Raw genomic sequence first — 24,605 nt, 5'->3', positions numbered from 1 at the left:
TTAGCCAGGATGGTCTCGATCTCCTGACCTCGTGATCCGCCCGTCTCGGCCTCCCAAAGTGCTGGGATTACAGGCTTGAGCCAACGCGCCCGGCCAAAATTTACCATCTTAACCTTTTTTTTTTTTGTTTTCAGAAAGGGTCTCACTGTGTCATCCAGGTTTAAGCACAGTGATGTGATCAGATCACTGCAGCCTCGAACTCCCAGGCTAAATAAAGTGATCCTCCCCATTTAGCTGGGATTACGTGTCTTAACTATTTTTAAGTGTACAGTTCTTAAGTACATTCACACTGTTGTGTAACACATATACAGAGCTCTTTTCATCTTGTAAAAGAACAACTCTGCCCATTAAACAACAACTCCCTTTTCTCCCCTCCTTCTAGCTCCTGACAGCCATCATTCTATTTTCTCTATGAATCTGACTATTCTAGGTACCTCATATATGTAGAATCATTTGTTTTTCTATTTTTTTTTTTTTGGTCACTGGCTTATGTCACTTACCATAAAGTCCTTCATGTTGTAGCATATGTTGGATTTCCTTAAGGCTGAATAATATTTCACTGTATGTGTATTCCACATTTTATTTATTCATCCATCAATGGACACTGGGTTTGCTTTCATCTTTTGGCTAATATGAATAATTTGTACACCCATGTTTGTACAAATTATTCAAAGAATTGAGTTGTTTTAAATTGTTTTGGGTAGGCTGGGAGTGCTGGCTTATGCCTATAATCCCAGCACTTTGGGAGGCCCAGGTGAAGGATCACCTGAGGTCAGGAGGTAGAGACCAGCCTGGCTAACATGGTGAAACCTCATCTCTACTAAAAATACAAAAATATTAGCCAGGCACGGTGGCAGGTGCCTGTAATCCCAGCTACTCGGGAGGCTGAGGCAAGGAGAATCGCCTGAACCCGAGAGGCAGAGGTTGCAGTGAACCCAGATTGCGCCACTGCACTCCAGCCTGGGTGACAGAGCAAAACTTTTTTTCAAAAAAAAAAAAAAAAAAAGAAAGAAAGAAAAAACTTCTAGAAGAGGAGTTGCTGGATCTTTTTTTTTTTCTTTTTAGACAGAGTCTCACTCTGTCACCAAGGCTGGTGTACAGTGGTGCAATCTCGGCTCATTGCAACCTCTGCCTCCCGGTTCAAGCAATTATCCTGCCTCAGCCTCCTGAGTAGCTGGGATTACAGGCACACACACCACGCCCGGCTAATTTTTGTATTTTTAGTATAGACAGGGTTTCACCATCTTGGTCAGGCTGGTCTCAAACTCCTGACCTTGTGATCCGCCCACCTCGGCCTCCCAAAGTGCTGGGATTACAGGAATGAGCCATCGCACCTGGCCTGGATCATGTTTTATACATACATACATATATATACACACAGCTTTATTAAGATATAATTCACAGCATCTACATAGCATTTAAAGTGTAGAATTAAATGGTTTTAGTAAATGTGAGGAGTAGTGTAACCATCATGACAATCAACTTTAGAATACTCATCACTTTAAGACTGATGAAACTCTGTGCCCATTAGCAATCACTCCTATCTATAAATGAACATCTCCCAAATTTACATACCAATTTTGTAACTCCAGACTCACATATTCAACAGTTTGGATATCTAACATGCAAAATAAATTTAACATGCCTGAAAATGAAGCCCTAATATTTCCCTATAAAACCTACTCTTCTTATAATCTTCACATCTCAAATAGGAACTTCATCCATCCATTTGTTCAAACCAAAAATCTTAGAATCTTCTTTTTTTCACACCTTCTAGCTAATGACTCAATAATTCTTTTGGTCAAACCTTCAAAATATACCTATAATCCAACCTCTTCTCATCACTTCATCTACTACCAGTCAAAAATAAATCACCTTGTTTTGTCTGGATTATGGCAATTATTTCCTAACCCTTCTCCTACTTCTGTCCTTGTCTCCCTACAATCTATTTTCAACACAAGAGCCAGAGAGATCCTTTCTAAAACTGTATCAAATCATGTCAGTCCTCTGCCTCAATCCCTCCATTGGCTTCCTATTTCCATCAGGTTAAAAGCCAAAGTCTTCCCAATGACTCACAAGGCCTTATGTGATATGACCTACCTGCCTCTTCCTCTGCTCTGCCTCTCCAGTCAAGCTAGTTTACATGCTGCTTCTCTGCATATACAAGACACCCGCCCATTCTTGTATTCATTGCTCCCCTTGTCTGGAATGCTCTTTCCCCAGATCAACATGACTCATTCCCTCACTGTATTCACATCTCAGCTTAAATGACCCCTTATCAGTGAGCCTTCCTGACCACACTATTTAACTTTGCAATGTGCCACTTACCCTGTGTACTTTCTATCCCCTTTGCCTGCTTTATTTTGCTCCAAAACTTTTACTTCCACATAATTTTATGCCTGATCCTGTTGCTTCTGACATTTAACTTTAAAAATACTTAAAAGATAGAGTTGAGAATATTCTAGAAAACAGAATCATACTGTATTATTGTTTTGCAAGCTGAGTTCATTCTTTTCATTCAATTATGATTGTCCTTCAACATCAATAAATATTTTTGCTGGAAAAGTACTATATTATTTCTAAAACATTTTTTCCATTTAGGTTGCTTTTTATTTTACCTTGCCGATTAACTTCATTTTGAAGTAGCTCTTCCATTGCCTCCTCCTCCGCAATATCTAAAGGTGTGTCTCCTTCACTGTTGACAGCCCCTACATGTGCTCCCTGACCAATCAAAAACCTGTAAAACCAAAGGGAAAATAGTTAAGCAAAAGATATTATCATTGAAATAAAACTAAATGCATAACCAGTGAGGAAAGTTCCTATATAAATCAGCAATAAAAGACAGTATACACATAATTTAAATTTTAAAAAACTATCAGGCCGTGCGCAGTGGTTCACGCCTCTAATCTCAGCACTTCGGGAGTCCAAGACTGGCAGATCACGAGGTCAGGAGATCAAGACCATCCTAACATGGTGAAACCCTGTCACTACTAAAAATACACAAAATTAGCTGGGCGTGGTGGTGGGTGCCTGTAGTCCCAGCTACTCAGGATGCTGAGGCAGGAGAATGGCGAGAACCCGGGAGGTGGAGCTTGCAGTGAGCTGAGATCATGCCACTGCACTCCAGCCTGGGCAACAAAGCGAGACACTGTCTAAAAAAAAAAAAAAAGAAACAAACAAAACTAGAGCATGTTTCTTTTTTAAATTTATATTTTCTAATTTTTCTATAATGTATACATGTTGCTTTACCAATACAAAACGTTAATTTTAATAATAATTAGAAAGCATTTCATAAAAATGCAAATTTTTAATAATAATTAGAAAGTCTCATAGGATCCACCTCCACTGAGACTTTTCATTATCTCCATATGGACTGGTTTCCTTAAATATTTTGATAAGTGCATTCCAATATAATTGGCTTCTGTGTACTCTGTATTTTATTTTAAGCATCCAAAACACAATTCTAAGAAAGCATCTATAGGCTTCATTAAACCTGCCAAAGGGATTCATATACAAAAAGGTTATTAATCTCTTCAATCATGTCAACAGCATATCTCCCAGAGTCATCTACTGAATGATGTAACTAACCATCTATTACCTAAGTCAATTTATTTTATTTTATTTTATTTTTATTTATTTATTTATTTTTTATTTATTTTTGAGACCAGAGTCTCGTCTGTCACCCAGGTGGTGCAGTGGCCATCTCGGCCTCCTGCAAGCTTCATGCCATTCTCCTGCCTCAGCCTCCCAAGTAGCTGGGACTGCAGGTGCCTGCCACGGCGCTCGGCTAATTTTTTGTTGTTGTTGTATTTTTACTAGAGACAGAGTTTCACCGTGTTAGCCAAGATGGTCTCGATCTCCTGACCTCGTGATCTGTCCGCCTCAGCCTCCCAAAGTGCTGGGATTACAGGTGTGAACCACCGCGTCTGGCCTACCCAAGTCAATTTCTAACTTAAAAAATTTCTGAATGGCTCTACCATGCTAGGAGAAAAGATAATGTACGGCCCTCATTGATCTGCCCTTGTCTTCTTTTTCAGCCTCCTTCTTCTTCCTGCCTGTATCATAGCTTAGGTGCCAACAATAGAGAACCACTTGTAGTTCTAGATTAAACCATTTTCTTTGGGTATCCCTGGTTTTATTTTTCCATATATAAAGAATGGGTCTTTTTCTTTATGTTCCTAACAAATTAAGCTCCTTCATATTTAGACTACATAAAATATTCTAATTATAAAAGTTTAAACAAAAGTACACGTCCACAGAGGCAAAAAAGAACTCCTACTATTATGTTCCCTCCCCCAGAGATAAACACTATCAACAGTAGGGCAAAAATCTTCCCAGTACCTCTGCCATAAATTTATATGTGTGTAAACATATATACACCGTCACTGTTGGGATTCTTTTTGTAAAGCACAAATTAATGAGATTATTCTAAATGAAGTATAATGTAACTCTTCCCTTCTAACACTTGAAAAATATTCCACAGTATGTCTGGTTCATACCTTCATTTAATACTATTCTCTTAACAAATGTGCATTGAAATACAGTTGAAATTAACAATTTTTAAAAAATTTTCCCAACATCATGAAAATAAAACATTTTGTCACTGCTTTAATTTATATTTCCTGATTACACATGAGACTGAAAATATTTAGATATATTTACTGGCATTTGTATTTCCCCTTTGGTGAACTGCTTATTTACATTCTTTGCTGGTATTTCAAATGTATTCCTTAATTCAACCAATATTTATGGAGTGTCTAGTATGACTCTGGCACTGTTACATACCAGGAATATAAAGGTAAAGAAAAAGAAACACAGAACTTCCCTTCAAAAAGTTTATAGTCTAGTAAGACAGTTAGATTAAATACACAAATAAATGTAAAGCTGTGGTAGGTCCTGTAACAGAATTAGGTGGTGTCTAGGATTAATAGGAAAAATGGATTTAGTGTAGTCAGAAGAGGATTCTCTGATGATTATGTAGGCACTAACAAAAGAGAACAGAAGAGCAATGTGCTGTAGGTGAGAAAGAACAAAATAACGTCCTGTGATAGGAAGAATGTATAGCTGGATGGAGGCCCAGTTCATTTTCCTTAGAATAAATGAAATAATTGATCAATCGCTATATCTTTTACACACACACACACACACACACACACCCTCCCTCTAACAGTGGTTACCTTTAAGAGATAGAAGAAGGGAGATTTGTATTGGTTGTTTTGTGTGTTAACCAAGTTTGCTGTAATAAGTTTGTTCTGGACATGTGTATCTGATCACAAAAATGGCTACTGTACCATTTTGTAGTTTCATGTTTTACATTTAAAAATATGTTGTAAAAGTTCTATGATCTTTATGGAAATTCTACAAACAGAAGTTAGACTTGAGGTAATTTTTTCTGTTTTTGTAGTTTTGAAAATGTGTATAAAACTAAAAAGAGTATTTCCTCATATACTACAAATAAATAAATGAGTCTAAAGCAGAAAGGTAAGATATAGTTGAGTCTTGCTGTGCTATGCTCCGAGAGAATATGTAATTATTCTCCTAGGTAAAATTCCAAACAATTAGGAATATTTACATAAAAATACATCTATTCTGCTTGGGTATCAGAAATCATTCAAAGGATACAAAGATTGAGAATAAAAGGAATATCTCAATAGCTGCAGAACTTGAAGTACAGGAAGCAGAGTTTCAAGGAAATACTAGGTCAAAGCCAAATACAGACAATACAGAATTTATATAAACAGGAAGGATGTTAAGAGAAACTAACAGAGTAAAGTACCAAAACTGCTGGCAGGAAGCAGGGTTCAAAGCAATCCTTGAGCCAAAAGATTAGGTATGTGTGTATGTACCTATGTATGTATGTATGTATTTATGCATGCATACACACAATTCACAAACTTCTCCTGCACTCCAGAACTATTACTTGCAAATGTAAATGTTACAAAGGCACATTTGAAAAAAAAAAATAATAAACAAAATCTCACGAATTGATTAATCCTATGGTGGATTAATTCTTATCTACCATAAATAACCTCTAAAAGCAATTCAAAGGTTGGATGAGTGAAAAAAGCAGAAACTTTTATGCACTGCAGACTTCGGATTCAGTTCCCACCTCTGCCTGTTGACACCTGTATGACATTCAAAGACATAGTTGAGAATAATACATTTTAGTTATGCATTATTTAGTTATAAGTTATATATATATATATATACCTTAAACAACTAAAATCTAATTTACAAATAACTTTACAGGGCAATGTGAAGTTTAAATGAGTTACAAATAAAATTAAAGTACTATCTGTTGTCATATGTAAAATTATCACATTTAGAAAGCAATGTTTCACCTTGGTAGGCCAAGGTGGGCAGATCACCTGAGGTCAGAAGTTTGAGACCAGCCTGGCCAACATAGCAAAACCCCAACTCTACTAAAAAAATACAAAAAAATTAGCTGGGCGTGGTGGCGCACACCTGTAATCCCAGCTACTTGGAGGCTGAGACAGGAGAATCGCTTGAACCCAGAAGGGCAGAGGTTGTAGTGAGCCGAGATTGTGCCACTGCATTCCAGCCTGGGTGACACGGCTAGACTCTGTTTCAAAGGGGGGGCAGTTGGGAACAAAAAAGAAAGCAATGTTTAAGATAATGTGAAGAAAACTACAGGTATCTGGAATGTGAGAATTTCACTTTGAGACACCCTGGAGATACTGAAAACAGACATCTAGATTTCCTTCAGAACAAAAGCTGGGGTATTAGAAGCTACTTGCATGGCTGTTAATTAGGAAAAATATGCCACACTTATTCTAAGATTCCTTGGAAAGAAAAAAAAACAGATTTCACATAGGCATTCCAAACTGAAAGTTAGAAGATTGGGCTACTATTCAAATGAATAACCCTATTGAGTGCTTCAGGGTAACGAAAATCAGGCCTATATTTTCTTAACAACAGTTAATAATTTCCTTGAGCAATTCAAAGGTAGTCAACATAAGAGATGCCACCTAGTACAGGATGCAATTCTTTTTTATCTTTATTTTTGAAGAGAAGTCTCATTCTGTTGCCCAGGCTGGAATGCAGAAGTACAATCACAGTTCATTGTAACCTTGAACTCTTAGGCTCAAGCCATCCTAACTGCTTCAGCCTCCCTAGTTGCTAGGAATACAGGAATATACTACCACACCCAGCTAAATTAAAAAAAAAAAAAAAAAAAAATTTAGGGATGGGGTCTCCCTATGCTGCCCAGGCTGGACCCAAACTCCTGGCATTACGCAATCCTCCTACCTTGGCCTCTCAAAGTGCTGGGATTACAGGTGTGAGCCACCAGGCCCAATCATGAAATTCTTAACCAATTGTAGAAATGAAAAATAGTAATCTGACAGATTTAACTGAGATTTATAATAGTCTAGAACCTCAGATTTGATAATTTTAGATAGATAAATGAGTAAGCTTCCAAATCAAGACATGATCCAAAAGAATTTTTACAAAATTATTTATGTGCTAACTGGAAAATCTAACAAAAGGTGTAAAGTTAACAAAGCTATTGGTTGCAATGTCAATATGGTATATTAGATAAACAGGTGAGATTCTGTGTTAACTGACTTTGGAAGACAAATTTTGATAGTCTCCACTATCTTCTGAGTTTTGTCAAAAATCAAACCAGAGAAGCAAACATTTAAGAAAAGGAAATAGCTCATTTAAAAATTCTGATCTCTTAAGAAAAAATTTAAGAAAAACTTTGTCTTTAAATTAGAAGGTAATGAGAACTTAGTGAAGAGAGACAAAGAAAGCAACTTTATCAGCAAGAGCTAAATATATTTAGTGTCCAAATTTAATGTGTATTTTCTTATTCAGTTGATATGGCTTGGCTCTATGTCTCGGCTCTATGTCTCCACCCAAATCTGATACTGAATTGCAATTCTCAATGTTGCAGGTGGGACTTGGTGGGAGGTGACTGGATCATGACGGGTGGTTTCTAATGGTTTAGCACCATCCTCTTAGTGCTGTCTTGTGATAGACTTCTCATGAGATACGGCTGTTTCAAAGTGTGTAGCACCTCCCTCTTTGCTCTCTTTCTCTCTCTTGCTGGCCATATGAAGATGTGCTCACCTCCCTTTTGCCTTGTGCCATAATTCTAAGTTTCCTGAGGCTTCCCCTGCCATGCTTCCTGTACAGCCTGTGGAACTGTGAGTCAATTATGCCTCTTTTCTTCATAAACTACCCAGTCTCAGGTAGTTCTTCATAGCAGTGTGAGACTGAACTAATACATTACTGTAGAAAAGGTAGTATCAAAAAGTTATCTTAACCAATATAGAAAGTTTTAAAAATCAGAAAGTCAGCAAAATAGTATTGTAATAGTTACGCTTCTTGAAAATCTGAATAAATTACTCAAAGCCATTCTAGGAGAAATTATGAAAACTAAGCTATCTGAACTATTCAAAGATTAAGCAGAACATTACACTATTAACTTCAGAAATAAATGCTATTTTCATTAGCAAGTCTCTGAAAAACAAAATGCACAGTAGTAAATAATCTTATGAATCATTAGTGGAAATGCACTTTCCCATTTTTTCTTGGAAGTTCTATATCCCAGTGAAAGATACTGTGTAACATTATGAATCCAAACAAAATTTCTGACCTCAGACCTTTGAAAGTTTTCTTAAAAATGACAGTTCTTTTCTATCAGTACTTAACAAATGTGATATGTGGTCTCCATGATTTTTGATGAGCAATCTGCTGTCATTCAAACTATTTAGCCCCCCTCAGGTATAGTTTCTAATTTCTTTCAAGATCTTTTAATCTTTAATTTTCAAAAGTCTGCATATGGCATGTCTTGGTGTGGACTGCTTTGGTTATGAGTTTGCTAGGTTTCTTAAATCTGCAGGTTTACTACATCTTTTGCCAAATTTGGGGAAAGTTTTCAGTGATCATTTCTTTGAATACTTTTCCAGCCACGCCCTCTTTCTCCACTTCTTCTGAGGGATCTGATGGCACAGATGTTTGCTCTTTTGTTGTAGTCCCTGAGGCTCTGTTCATTTTTAGCCTATTTTCTCTCTGCTGTTCAGATTTGGCAATTTCTATTGTTCTATCAGTTTACTGATTCATTCTTCTATTTCCTCCATTCTGCTATTGAACCTATCAATCCATTGAAGTTTTTAATTTGGTTACTGGATTTTTCAGCTCTAAAATTTCTATTTGGTTCTTCATATCTTCTATTTAGTTCTTTGCTTACTATTTATTTGCTAAGGCTTTCTATTTTTTCATTTGTTTCAGGCATGCTCATTCATAATTGTTTGTTGAGCATTTTAAGATAGCTGGCTTTATAATCTTTGTCAGATAATTTTAGTATCTGTTATCCTGGTGTTCATCTCTATTAATTGTCTTTTTTCACTCAATTTGAGGTCTTCTGGGTTCCTGGTATGACAGTTTTTTCTTTCTTTTTATTTAATTTATTTTTTTTGAGACAGGGTCTCACTCTGCTGTCCAGGTTGGAGTGCAGTGGCTTAATCACAGCTCACTACAGCCATGACCTCCCCAGCTCAAGTGATCCTTCTACCTGAGCCTTCCAAGCAGCTGGCATTACAGGCATGTGCCATCAGGCCTGGTTAATTTTTTTTTTTTTTTTGGTAGAGATGAGGTTTCGCCATGTTGCGCAGGCTGGTCTCAAACTCCTAGACTCAGGCGATCCACCCACCTTTGCCTCCCAAAGTGCTAGAATTACAGTTGTGAGCTACCACACTCAGCCAGAGAATTTTCAATTAAAATCTGCGCACTTTGGGTATTATAAGACTCTAGATCTTATTTAAATTTTCTGTATTAGTTGGCTTTGTTTGATCTTGCTCCAGCAGATGAAGGTAGGGAGGTGTCATTTCATTTCAGCAAGGTGGGGACAGATGTTTCAGGTTCCCCACTTGTCCTCTATTTACACTACAGATGGGGCAGCTTCTTGATTCCCCTGGGTTGGGTGGGAGTCCTGACTCTCCACTATACCTCCACTGACATGTCTCTGGCTGAGAAGCTACTGCTCCCATGTAGCCTCTACTAACACCCCTGGGTGCTGGGGGTGGGAGTGCGTGGGTAGAGAAAGGCTTTTTTACTGCTTAGAAGTGGTGAAAGTATTCATTCTCCAATAGGACTCCTCTGATGCCACTTAGCAGGGAAGGGCAGAAGCTCCTCTTTACTCCCAAATAAAAGTAGAAGTTTTGGCTTCCCACATGGTCTCCAGTAACACTACAAGTTGGGGAAGGGCTAGTTAACCATTCTATGGGAATTAAAGTCCCAGCTCTGTACCTGGCCTAATCTGACACAATTCCAGTGGAGGTGTTAGGGTACCTCATTGCAGCTTGGTGAGGATGGAAATCTAGGATCCCTACTTGGCCTTTGCTGGTATGAGCGTGACCAATGTTTTTTTCTGTGGTGTTTGGCTGAAGTAGAATGGCTATTCTCAAAAAGTTTTGTCTTGCTAGGGTGTCCCTCTACTAGTATTTAAAAGATTGGACTTTTGCTGCCACTTCTTTTGTCTGTGGCCATTGCACTTCTGGGTTATCAGCTTCTTCAGCTCTAATTATGGAATATATGAGGCTAAAAAAAAAGGCAGGGAACTACTGCTGTGTCATTATTTGGGTCCTGAGATCCCTAGCTCCTCTGCCTTATTCTCTCCACCTTTCAGAGTCTTCTCATGTTTTATATATAATATTCAGAGTTTTTAGTTGTACTCAGCATGTAGTATAATTAATTTTACCAATAACAAAGATGAAGCTAACACTTAGGAGAGAAATTAATCTATTTGTGAAATGTGGCACCTAGACTGTCATTTATAAAAGACAAATTCACAATTAGGGGAAATGTTTATATTTTCTTCATAAAGTAACTCTTAAACATAGGAAATGCTCAAGACAGAACCTCTCTCTCATTTTTTTCCCCAGAGAATTGATTCTAAACCTCTTCAATCATACATTAACTCTTTAAAACCACATATTTATTAAAAACACTTACATGCCTTAAACATAGGAAATGCTCAACACAGACCTCTCTCTCAATTTTTCCCCAGAGAATTGATTCTAAACCTCTTTAATCATACATTAACTCTTTGAAACCACATATTTGTTTATTAAAAACCCTTACATGCCCTAGCATCTTACTTTATACTGCAACTTCCAATTCTCGGAGGCAAAAGTACTACTTATTGTTTAACAATTTTAAGATGCACATTTCCTACACATTTTAATGTCACTGAAATCTTCTACAATCAATGAATCTTAAAATCAGTGACTTTGTATAAACTGATGTTGGCCAGATGGCAGACATGACTGGGTTGTCATTATCATCCACATGTGGCACCAGTCACAGCTATTTATATTGTTTTCACTGCAGTTGAGTTATGTGTGTTGTCGGAACCATATTTGTTGACCTTAACTATTATATAAAATTTCTTCTGGATGTTATCTGAAAACTTTTTGTTGATAACTTTATGATAAGATCAAGAAAGTGCCAACATCAAAGCTTGCAGAACGCCTATCAATGACGCAGAAGAAAATCCCAAGCAAGTAATGTTGTATTAACAATACTCTAAGCAGCACAGAGAATGATGCTGTGTGTGGGTGGCAGAAGCGGGGGGCTGGGGGAAATTATGGGATACAAATAAACACTGAACCGTAATTTTATTTAATTTTTAAAATCGGTATTTATGATGTTACAATGATGGCACCTTAGATCTGATGAAATCCAGTATGAGCATTATAAATACATCCAAAATATTTCTGGCTTCCTACTGTACTTTTTCCATTGATAGCTCAAATTAGATCAATCTAAATTAACATTCTACTACACTGTCTGGCTCTTCTTCACCTTCCCCTAATTCCGCTCTTTAGATCCCTTAATAAGTTTAATGGTATCATTTTCCCAATGACAAAGGCTAGAAAGAGAGGCAGAATAGTGTAGTGTCTAAAGTGCACATTTGAAAAGTTAAGACTGTGTAGGTTCAAACTCTAGCTCTGCCACATATTTTGTGTGACTTCTCTCTATGACTCAGTCTCTTCATCTATATTTTTTTTCTTTCCTTTTTTTTTTTAGAGACGGGGTCTCATCCTGTGGCTCAGGCTGAAGTGAACAGGTGCAATCATAGTTTACTGCAGCCTCAAACTCCTGGGCTCAAATGATCCTCCCACCTCAGTCTCCCAAGTAACTAGGCCTACTGACATGCACCGCCAGGCCCAGCTAATTTTTTTTTGTTGTTGGCAGAGATGGGGTAGCTATATTGCCGAGGCTGGTCTATAACTCTTGGCCGTAAGCAATCCTCCCACCTAGGCATCTCAAGGTGTTGGGATTATAGGTGTTGGCCACTGTGCCCAGCCAAATAACAATTATTATTTTCAGATGGAGTCTCGCACTGTTGCCCAGGCTGGAGTGCAGTGGCGCCATTTCAGCTCACTGCAAGCTCCGCTTCCCGGGTTCACGCCATTCTCCTGCCTCAGCCTCCCCAGTAGCTGGGACTATAGGCGCCTGCCACCACACCAGCTAATTTTTTGTATTTTTAGGAGAGACGGGGTTTCACCGTGTTAGCAAGGATGGTCTCAATCTCCTGACCTCGTGATCTGCCCGCCTCGGGCTCCCAAAGTGCTGGGATTACAGGCATGAGCCACTGCGCCTGGCCCCCAAATAACAATTATTAATACAAGTCTATTATCTGTCACCTAAATCCAAATTTCAAAATTGTTCATATTTTTTTCACCCTAAGAGGTCTGAGAAAAACAAAGAAAATTCCATGTCTTTGTTATTGTGAATAGTGCTGCGATGAACATACATGTGCATATATCTTTATGACAGAAATTTATTTTCCTTTGGGTATATAACCAATAATGGGATTGCTGGGTCAAATGTTAATTGTTTTAGGTTTACAGAAATCACCAAACTGCTTTCCACAATGGCTGATCTAATTTACGTTTCCACCAGCAGAAGTAAAAATTTTTCATATTTTAGAAAGATAATATTACAGATTATGTAACACTCCCGCCAGGTCTGGGGCAGCACTCCATAACAAAACACAAAAATATTTCTGCAAAAAAAACCCCCACATTCACAGTGAAGTGAGATAAAGACTACAAATAGCCTCCCATCAGTGCAGGTCATGATGTGTTGCCAAATGTGCCTACAACAAACTTAAAATTTATGTTTTCATTTTTTGCAGTTATGGAGGTTTATGCATAAGGGCCTGTGGTTAGTAGAACATTTTTGTGTGACTGTTAGGACGACTGAAATTACATTATTTAAAGGACTTAGAACAGTAAACACACACACACACACACACAGAGTATGCACTTGGTAAATGTTAGTTATTATCATCATTAGCACCACCTTTGATTTTTCTTCCTACCTTAATACTTAGATCCAGTAAATCACACCAAGACTTATCAATTCTATTCTCCAAATTTCTTTCAGATTTGCTCTACTTCCAATCTCACTGCCACTGCCCTAGTTTTCTTGCCCAACCTCTGTAATTTGTCAAGAATCTTCCAAAAAATCCGTCTGAAAGATCATCACTTCCCTAAAACTGCATCACCATCAAAGGACAAACTCAGTATGGCATACAAATCCTTTACATTGTAACCCCAGCTCACTTTCCCAGTCTTATCTGCTACCCTCTCCATATTCCACTAATGCCTTCTCTCCAAGAAATTATGGCTCCAATGAGGCCCTTTTGTTTAATTCAATCAGAACCACTATTTGTTTGGTTAACCAAAAAGGCTGACTGAAATAGGTAATCATAGAATATAACACACATGCATAAGTAATGCATTTATTTAATCATAGAAGACATAAATGTTTATTTATCCATCCTTTAGTGAAGACTAGTCTATTTCTTTGGATGATGTCTTCATGACTATAAATCCATGCTGTCTTTCTTGCATAAATGATATCCGTAATGTGTTATCTAAGACTTCAAGCTGTCTTTACAGTGCACCAAAAACTCGAAATCAACAACAAAGCAATTTGAGTACACAATGTTTTTAGGTTTTATTTTTTGTTTTTTTTTTTTTCTTTTTTTTTTTTTTTTTTTTGAGACGGAGTCTCGCTCTCTCGCCCAGGCTGGAGTGCAGTGGCCGGATCTCAGCTCACTGCAAGCTCCGCCTCCCGGGTTTACGCCATTCTCCTTCCTCAGCCTCCCGAGTAGCTGGGACTACAGGCGCCCGCCACCTCGCCCGGCTAGTTTTTTGTATTTTTTTAGTAGAGACGGGGTTTCACTGTGCTAGCCAGGATGGTCTCGATCTCCTGACCTCATGATCCGCCCGTCTCGGCCTCCCAAAGTGTTGAGATTACAGGCTTGAGCCACCGCGCCCGGCCGGTTTTCTTTTTTCTTTCAGTCTTTCAGTTGTCTCACCTGCATCTAATGAAACAGCAACCATCCTTTTAAGGCACTGCCATTGAGTCTTTCCAAAGTATTCAACTTTGTTATCTCAGCAACAATATTCTGGTTTTGCATATGACAGGCATTAACAGGTAGAAAACACAAATAACTTTTGGTAAGTTTGCAATTCAACTCTTGGAAACAGAACTGTGAGCTTAGTAGAAGTGGCCTATTTAGCTACACTGTTTAGGCATATGGATATCAGTCAATAATTTTTAACAAAGAAATGGTAAGTATAAATACAGTGGTAGCCACTTAAAAGAACTTTATCGTATATTATTTCTCATTCGTGAATGACATGACTTTCATCAGGCAGCTCCCAACTCGCAGAGGCAAAAATTACACTCATCATTTAAAATAAAGGAATGTTACCTCCTCTAGAATCTTTCTTTAATTGGCCTAGACAGAATTAAGCACTTCTTCCTCAGAGTTCCTTGACACTGGTCCATTTAGTCTATCAAGTATTAGAGTTAATTGATTTCACGTGTATCTATCTATAAGCCTGAAGATGAGGATCTATGTTGCAGCCATCTTCAAATCTCACAGTGCCCATGCTACTATCAGTTATGATATAATGGGAAAAATATCATCAGAATTTAGGTCTCAAGAATGAGAGTCCAGTTCTGATTGTGAAATAGGAATAACAGTGAACATTCGCATAAATTTCCATGAAAACCCGAATAAGAATGTATATGGGAACATCTATGGCTTTTAGCAAATGTATCTCATTATTATTACACAAGAATACAAATACCCCAAATAAAATGTTAACGTTTTCCTAAGATCTTAATTTCTCCAAGACTTCTAATCAAAATACATGATATGCTTTGTACTAATAACGTATTCTTCACAAGAAATACATAATAAAATTGAAATTCATGGATTTGCCAACTTTCCTATGGCCCACATAACAACATATGAATGAAAATATGACAAATTACTACTTCATTCTCCTCTGCTCCTCTCTTCTAGATAAGCTTGCCCTAAAACCAAGAGACAAAATGTTAGTTTCCTTTGTTAAATAATCCGGGAAACCCAAGAGCTTACCTATTTTTCACTGAAAAGTGGTAACCATAAATTACATTATAAACAATAAGAACTAATTCAGCTAATATCTACTGAATAGAAATACTTGCCACATATTGTGCCAAGTGTCTTATACACATGATCTTATTTAATCTTCACAATAATCTTATACATTAGGTACAGGTATTAATATTTCCATTTTATGAATGAAGAAACGGAGGCTTAGGGAAGCTGGTAACTCATTCAAAGTGACAAGAATTACTTAACAGAATTAAGATTTAAACAGAGTTGCCTAACTCCTGAGCCTGAGCCTGAGCTCTTAACTCCTGTACTATAATATTTATTGCCAGGGGGAGGTAAGGTCTATTTTCTTAGATTTGGTAAGAATTTCTGAAATTCTTGAAATTTCTGTTTTCAAAGCACGAAATATAACATTACTGAATTCTAGACAGAGAAACCAGCAGATGCAAAGGCCATGAGGCAAGATGCCTAGTCTGTTTAAAGGCTCAGCCAAGGGACCAGTGTAGGTTTAGGACAGTGCCTAGAAAAGAGTGGAGAATGGAGTCAGAGAGGTGACAAGTCACCAAAGAATACAGGCCACCGGAACTCTGGCTTCTACCCTGAATGCAGCATAAATCCACTGATAGGCTTTCAATAAAACTGTCATGTTACCCAATGCAAAATAATTTAAAACGATCATATGGCTACCGTGAAAAAAATAGATATGGGAAAGATGACAGTTATGCCTACAAGGAGGCAACTGCAATAATTCTAGTGAAAATCAACAGTGGGAGGCCAAGGCGGGCACATCTCAAGGTCAGGAGATTGAGACCATTCTGGCTAACACGGTGAAACCCCGCCTCTACTAAAAATACAAAAAAAAATTGGCTGGGCCTGGTGGCACATGCCTGTCGTCCCAGCTACTCAGGAGGCGGAGGCAAGAGCATAGCATGAACCCGGGAGGTGGAGCTTGCAGTGAGCTGAGACTGCACCACTACACTTCAGCCTGGGGGACAGGGCGAGACTCTGTCTTGAAAAAAAGAAAAACAACAGTGCCCAGGATCAAAGGAGATGGAAAAAGGTGATGAGAAATGGATACTGGATATATTTTAAAGCTGAGCCAAGAGAAATCTTAGGATTCCGTTTAATGTTTATAAAATAAAGGCTATAAAGAAGAAGAAAAGCCAAGCCACACAGTAAGTCGCCACACATATTTCTTTTTTTTTTTTTTTTTGAGACAGAGTCTTGCTCCTCGCCCAGAGCTAGAGTGCAATGGTGTAATCTCCACTCACTGCAAGCTCCGCCTCCCGAGTTCACGCCATTCTCCTGCCTCAGCCTCCCGAGCAGCTGGGACTACAGGCGCCAGCCACCAAGCCTGGCTAATTTTTTGTATTTTTAGTACAGACGGGGTTTCACCGTGGTAGCCAGGATGGTCTTGATCTCCTGACCTCGTGATCCGCCCGTCTCGGCCTCCCAAAGTGCTGGGATTACAAGCGTGAGCCACCGCGCCTGGCCACACATATTTCAAAGTTATATCCTTAAATAGTTAATTCTTTAATGATCGAGTGACAAAGCTAATGAAAGTTTTTCCATGCTGAAAATGTCACTGGACCAGGCTGCGTGGCAGATTCCTATAACCTCAACACTTAAGGAGGCCGAAGCACAAGAATCACTTGAGGTCAGGAGTTTAAGACCAACCTGGAAAACACAGCAAGACTGTCTCTACAAAAATAAAAAAAGTAGCTAGGAGCAGTGGTACAAGTCTACAGTCCTAGCTACTCCTGCTGAGGCAGGAGGACTGCTTAAGCCCAGGAAGTCCAGACTGCCATGTGTTACGATCATCACTGTACTCCAGCCTAGGTGACAGAACAAGATCCTGTCTCAAACAAACGAGCAAAATCCTATGAGCATTTTATAATAAGATATGAAATCTTCAATAGCAGTGTCTTTAAAATTACTCTAAACAAGAAGAAAAATGTATTAAGTGCACCAATTAATAATCTTTTCCATGTACTGTGAAGCCATATAATGTTAGGCTAATACAGGCTAATTTCCCTCTTATATTGGAAAATTGAACACTAAAGCTATTCAAGATAAAAACATGCCTTAAATATTTGTTGTGAAAGCCTAAAAAACAAATGTGATGACAAAACTAAGTAACAGAAAAGATTATATCCAAATAATTACACTGGCAAGCAAAATGTTAATCATTACATTTTCTTATTCATATACAAAACATTTTACAGATAAACATAAAAATTCCTATAACTTGCAAGAATACAAAAAAAGGGACAACTCTAAGCTAAAATTATAGTCATTCAATTAACCAACATTGGTCAATTAAGAGGGACATGTTGAATAAATGATAAACTATAATGAATACTACACAGTAGAGTACTACAACTGAAAAGAACAATGACGAGTATCTCTATACTCCACTAGATAGTGATCTCCAGAATAGACTGTTAAGTGAAAAAAGCAAAGTGGAGAAATATGTGTGTGATATTCTATCATTTATTTAAAAAGATGGGGGGTTAATATTTCAATTAAAATAATACTTTTATTAGCAAACTAGAAGATAGTTTTTTAAACTTTTTTTATAGGGTATGGGAAGAAATAGGGTGGCAGAGCAGGTATTGCCATTGGAACTAGTATTTTACGTAAATTATAAAACAAAATTAAAATTTAAAAAAATAAACTCTCAAGTGAATTCAACACATAGTAACCTGATGGTATATTGCAAGTTGAATATACTAAGGACAAAAAGAAATGCCAACAAAACAAAACCCTCAAAAACAAAACTTCGAATGATTTAGTAACCATACTGGTGGTGGTGGTGGTATTATTATACTCAGTGTAATGTATGTGTAATACATGATGAAGCAAATTAGTAATTATGTTTTACTTTAATCCTGTGCTCCCCAGCAGTGAATGAGAGGAAAGACGGTGACACAGGATAGAAGAGGTTAAAGAAAAAACACTTTGGTGCTGATTTTGACCTGGAAACAATGACCAACCCAACAGCAATGAGTACTCTCAGTAGCCATCCCAAGGAACAAGGTTTCTTGGAGAAATGAGGACTCTAGGCCTTGGGCAGGAATGTAAAAGATTAGTCTGAAAAATCTTGTAATACCAGAGAGTAAGGAAACTTATAAAGACCACTTTATTTGGTCATGTCCCAAGGTCTTAGGAAGCCAACTTGAAGAGCTTCTCAATGAACAAAGATGTGGTTCAGTTTGCCAACTGATAAGGATAATAGCTGCAATGGACTGAAACACATCAATATGTTCAAATGAGAGTCACTTCTAAGATGTCCAAATAGAACAGTTCTGGTCTGCAGCTCCCAGCAAGATTGACGCAGAAGACGGGTGATTCCTGCATTTCCAACTGAGGTACCTGGTTCATCTCACTGGGACTGGTTAGACAGTGAGTGCAGCCTGCAGAGGGTGAGCTGAAGTAGGGCGGGGCATTGCCTCACCCGAGAAGCACAAAGGGTCATGGAATTTCCCTTTCCTAGCCAAGGGAAGCTGTGCGTGACTGTATCTGGAGGAGCAGTATACTCCTGCCCAAATACTACACTTTTCCCACGGTCTTCACAACCGGCAGACCAAAAGATCCCCTCCCATGCCTGGCTTGGCATGTCTCACGCCCTTGCTCGCTGCTAGCGCAGCAGTCTGAGATGGACCCGCAACGCAGGAGCTTGGCAGGGGGACATGCGTCCGCCATTGCTGAGGCTTGAGTAGGTGGTTCTAGGCTCATAGTGTAAACAAAATGGCAGGGAAGCTAGAACTGGGCAGAGCACAGCAAGGCCTACTGACTCTCTAGAATCCACTCTGGGGGCAGGGCATATCGGAACAAAAGGCAGCAGACAGCTTCTCCAGACTTAAACATCCCGGCCTGATAGCTCTGAAGAGAGCAGTGGTTCTCCCAGCATGGCATTCAATCTCCGATAACGGACAGACTGCCTCCTCAACAGGGTCCCTGACCCCTGTGTAGCATGGCTGGGAGAAACCTCCCAGTAGAAGCCAACAGATACCTCATATAGATGGGTGCCCCTCTGGGATGAAGCTTCCAGAGGAAGGATCAGGCAGCAATATGTGCTGTTCTGCAGTCTCCATTGGTGATGCCCAGGCAAACAGGGTCTGGAGTGGACCTCCAGCAAACTCCAACAGACCTGAATCTGAGGGGTCTGTCTGTTAGAAGGAAAACTAACAAACAAAGAAACAGCATCAACATCAACAAAAAGGACATCCACACCAAAACGCCATCCATAGGTCACCAACATCAAAGACCAAAGGTAGATCAAACCACAAAGATGGGGAAAAACCAGAGCAGAAAGGCTGAAAATTCCAAGAACCAGAGCACCTCTACTCCTCTAAGGCAACACAACTCCTCGCCAGCAAGGGAACAAAACTGGGTGGAGAATGAGTTTGACAAGTTGACAGAAGTCGGCTTCAGAAGGTCGGTAATAACAAACTTCTCCAAGCTAAAGGAGCATGTTCAAACCCACAGCAAGAAAGCTAAAAACCTTGAAAAAAGGTTAGACAAATGACTAGCTAGAATAACCAGTGTAGAGAAGAGCTAAATGACCTGATGTAGCTGAAAACCACAGTATGAGAACTTCACAAAGCATACACAAGCTTCAATAGCTGATTGGATCAAGTGGAAGAAAGGATATCAGTGATTGAAAATCAAATTAATGAAATAAAGGGAGAAGAGAAGTTTAGAGAAAAAAGAGTAAAAAGAAATGAACAAAGCCGCCAAGAAATATGGGACTACGTGAAAAGACCAAACGCACATTTGATTGGTATACCTGAAAGTGACGGGGAGAATGGAAACAAGCTGGAAAACACTCTTCAGGATATTATCCAGGAGACCTTCCCCAATCTAGCAAAGCAGGACAACATTCAAATTCAGGAAGTACAGAGAACACCACAAATACAGTCCTCGAGAAGAGTAACCCCAAGACACACAATTGTCAGATTCACCAAGGTTGAAATGAAGGAAAAAATGTTAAGAGCAGCCAGAAAGAAAGGTTGGGTTACACACAAAGGGAGACACATCAGACTAACAGCAGATCTCTTGGCAGAAACCCTACAAGCCAGAAAAGAGTGGAGGCCAATATTCAACATTCTTAAAGAAAAGAATTTTCAACCCAGAATTTCATATCCAGCGAAACTAAGCTTCATAAACAAAGGAGAAATAAAAATCCTTTACAGACAAGCAAAAGCACCTGCCTTACAAGAGCTCCTGAAGGAAGCACTAAACATGGAAAGGAACAACTGGTACCAGCCACTGCAAAAACATGCCAAACTGAAAAGACCATCAACACTATGAAGAAAATGCATCAATTAACAGGCAAAATAACCAGCTGGCATCATAATGGCAGGATCAAATTCACATCTAACAATATTAACCTTAAATGTAAATGGACCAATCAGTGTGTTGTATTCAGGAGACCCATCTCACGTGAAAAGACACACATAGGCTAAAAATAAAGGGATGGAGGAAGATCTACCAAGCAAATTGAAAGCACCCCCCCCCCCAAAAAAAAAGCAGGGTTTACAATCCTGGTCTCTGATAAAACAGACTTCAAAACCATCAAAGATCAAAAGAGACAAAGAAGGCCATTACATAATGGTAAAGGGATCAATTCAACAAGAAGAGCTAACTATTCTAAATATATATGCACCCAATACAGGAGCACTCAGTACATAAAGCAAGTTCTTAGAGACCTACAAAGAGACTTACACTCACACACAGTAATAGTGGGAGATTTTAACACCCCACTGTCAATATTAAACAGATCAACGAGACAGAAAATTAACAAGGATATCCAGGACTTGAACTCAGCTCTGGATCAAGCACACCTAACAGACATCTACAGAACTCTCCACCGCAAATCAACAGAATATACATTCTTCCCAGCACCACAAGGCCCTTATTCTAAAACTGACGACATAATTGGAAGTAAAACACTTCTCAGCAAATGTAAAAGAACAGAAATCACAATAAACTGTCTCTCAGACCACAGTGCAATCAAATTAGAACTTGGGATTAAGAAACTCACTCAAAACCACACAACTGCATGGAAACTGAACAGCCTGCTCCTGAATGACTAAAGGGTAAATAACAAAATGAAGGTAGAAATAAAGATGTTCTTTGAAACCAATGAGACACAATGCACCCGAATCTCTGGGACACATTTAAAGCAGTATATAGAGGGAAATTTATAGCACTAAGTGCCCACAAGAAAAGCAGGAGCGATCTAAAATTGACAGCCTAACATCACAATTAAAACAACTAGAGAAACAAGAGCAAACAAATTCAAAAGCTAGCAGAAGACAAGAAATAGCTAAGATCAGAGCAGAACTGAAGGAGACAGAGACAGAAAAAAAAGCCTTCAAAAAAAAAATCAATGGCTTTTGAAAAGATCAACAAAATAGACCGCTAGCAAGACTAATAAAGAAAAGAGAGAAGCATCCAAAAGACACCATAAAAAATGATGAAGTGGTCATCACCATTGATCCCACAGAAATACAAACTACCATCAGAGAATGCAATAAACACTTCTATGCAAATAAACTAGAAAATCCATAAGAAATGGATAAATTCCTGGACACATACACTCTCCCAAGATTAAACCAGGAAGAAGTTGAATCTCTGAATAGACCAATAACAGGTTCTGAAATTGAGGAAATAATAGCCTACAAACCAAAAGAGTGCAGGACCAGATGGATTCACAGCCAAATTCTACCAGAGGTACAAAGAGGAGCTGGTACCATTCCTTCTGAAACTATTCTGATCAACAGAAAAGAAGCAATCCTCCCTAACTCATTTTATGAGGCCAGTATCATCCTGATACCAAAGCCTGGCAGACACACAACAACAAAAAAGAGAATTTTAGGCCAACATCCCTGATGAACATCGATGTGAAAACCCTCAGTGAAATACTGGCAAACCGAATCCAGCAGCACATCAAAAAGCTTATAAACCACAATCAAGTCGGCTTCATCCCTGGGATGCAAGGCTGGTTCAATATATGCAAATCAATAAACGTAATCCATCACATAAAGAGAACCAACGACAAAAACCACATGATTATCTCAATAGATGCAGAAAAGGCCTTTGATAAAATTTAACAGCCTTCCATGCTAAAAACTCTCAATAAACTAGGTATTGATGGAACATATCTCAAAATAATAAGAGTTATTTATGACAAACCCACAGCCAATATCATATTGAATGGGCAAAAACTGGAAGCATTCCCTTTGAAAACCTGCACAAGACAAGGATGCCCTCTCTCACCACTCCTTTTCAACATAGTATTGGAAGTTCTGGCCAGCGCAATCAGGCAAGAGAAAGCAATAAAGCGTATTCAAATCGGAAGACAGGAAGTCAAATTGTCTCTGTTTACAGATGACAAGATTGCATATTTACAAAACCCCATCGTCTTAGCCCAAAATCTCCTTAAACTGATAAGCAATTTCAGCAAAGTCTCAGGATACAAAATCAATGTACAAAAATCACAAGCATTCCTATACACCCATAACAGACAAATAGAGAGCCAAATCATGAGTGAACTCCCATTCACAATTGCAACCAAGAGAATAAAATACCTAGGAATACAATTTATAACTTATAAGAAATGTGAAGGACCTCTTCAAGGAGAACTACCAACCACTGCTCCAGGAAATAAGAGAGAACACAAACAAATGGAAAAACATTCCATGCTCATGGATAGAAAGAATCAACATCATGAAAATGGCCTTACTACACAAAGTAATTTATAGATTCAATGCTATCCCCATCAAGCTACCACTGACTTTCTTCACATAACTGGAAAAAACTACTTTAAACTTCATATGGAACCAAAAAAGAGCCGGCATAGCCAAGACAATCCTGGGCAAGAAGAACAAAGCTGCAGGTATCACACTACCTGACTTCAAACTTTACTGGAAGGCTACAGTAACCAAAACAGCGTGATACTGGTACCAAAACAGATATACAGACCAAAGGAACAGAATGGAGGCCTCAGAAATATCACCACACATCTATTAACATCTGATCTTTGACAAACCTGACACACACAAGCAATGGGGAAAAGATTCCCTATTTAACAAATGGTGTTGGGAAAACTGGCTGGCCAGATGCAGAAAACTGAAACTGGACCACTTCTTTACACCTTTATACAAAAATCAACTCAAGATGGATCAAAGACTTAAACGTAAGACCTAAAATCATTAAAATTCTAGGAAAAAACCTGGGCAATATCATTCAGGACACAGTCATAAAGAATTCATAGGCAAAGAATTAATGTTTAAAACACCAAAAGCAATGGCAACAAAAGCCAAAATTGACAAATGGTATCTAATTAAACTAAAGATATTGTGCACAGCAAAAGAAACTATCATCAGAGTGAACAGGCAACTTACGGAACAAGACAAAATTTATGCAATCTATCCATCTGACAAAGGGCTAATATCCGGAATCTACAAAGAACTTAAACAAATTTACAAGAAAAAAGCAAACAACTCCATCAAAAAATGGACAAAGGATATGAACAGGCATTTCTCAAAAAAAAGACATTTATGCAGCCAACAGACATATGAAAAAATGCTCATCATCACTGGTCATTAGAGAAACACAAATCAAAACCACAATGAGATACCATCTCACGACAGTTAGAATGGCAATCATTAAAAAGTCAGGAAACAACAGATGCTGGAGAGACTGTGGAAAATTAGGAAAGCCTATACACTCTTGGTGGGAGTGTAAATTAGTTCAACTACTGTGGAAGACAGTGTGGCGATTCCTCAAGGATGTAGAACCAGAAATACCATTTGACCTAGTAATCTCATTACTGGGCATATACCCAAAGGATTATAAATCATCCTACGATAAAGACACAGGCACACGTATGTTCACTGCAGCACTATTCACAATATCAAAACCATAATGAGATACCATGTCACACCAGTTAGAATGGCAATCATTCAAAAGTCAGGAAACAACAGGTGCTGGAGAAGATGTGGAGAAATAGGAACACTTTTACACTGTTGGTGGGATTGTAAACTAGGTCAACCATTATGGAAAACAGTATGGCGATTCCTCAAGGATCTAGAACTAGATGTACCATATGACCCAGCCATCCCACTACTGGGTATATACCCAAAGGATTATAAATCAT

The 24,605-nt window shown here is 38.5% G+C and overlaps 1 protein-coding gene across 1 annotated transcript in view; it reads right to left on the bottom strand.

Moving 5' to 3' along the window:
* Positions 1–24,605, bottom strand: part of PPP1R12A (protein phosphatase 1 regulatory subunit 12A) — a 165,036-nt gene that overhangs the window by 70,952 nt on the left and 69,479 nt on the right. Inside the window, 1 exon segment of the mRNA XM_017870370.1 lies at positions 2,619–2,737. Coding sequence (XP_017725859.1) covers positions 2,619–2,737 — 119 coding nt within the window.

The sequence above is a fragment of the Rhinopithecus bieti genome, unplaced genomic scaffold (genome assembly GCF_001698545.2).
Source record: "Rhinopithecus bieti isolate Rb0 unplaced genomic scaffold, ASM169854v2 scaffold_5153, whole genome shotgun sequence".
Taxonomy (NCBI): domain Eukaryota; kingdom Metazoa; phylum Chordata; class Mammalia; order Primates; family Cercopithecidae; genus Rhinopithecus; species Rhinopithecus bieti.
This window is presented reverse-complemented; position numbering and strand designations above follow the sequence as displayed.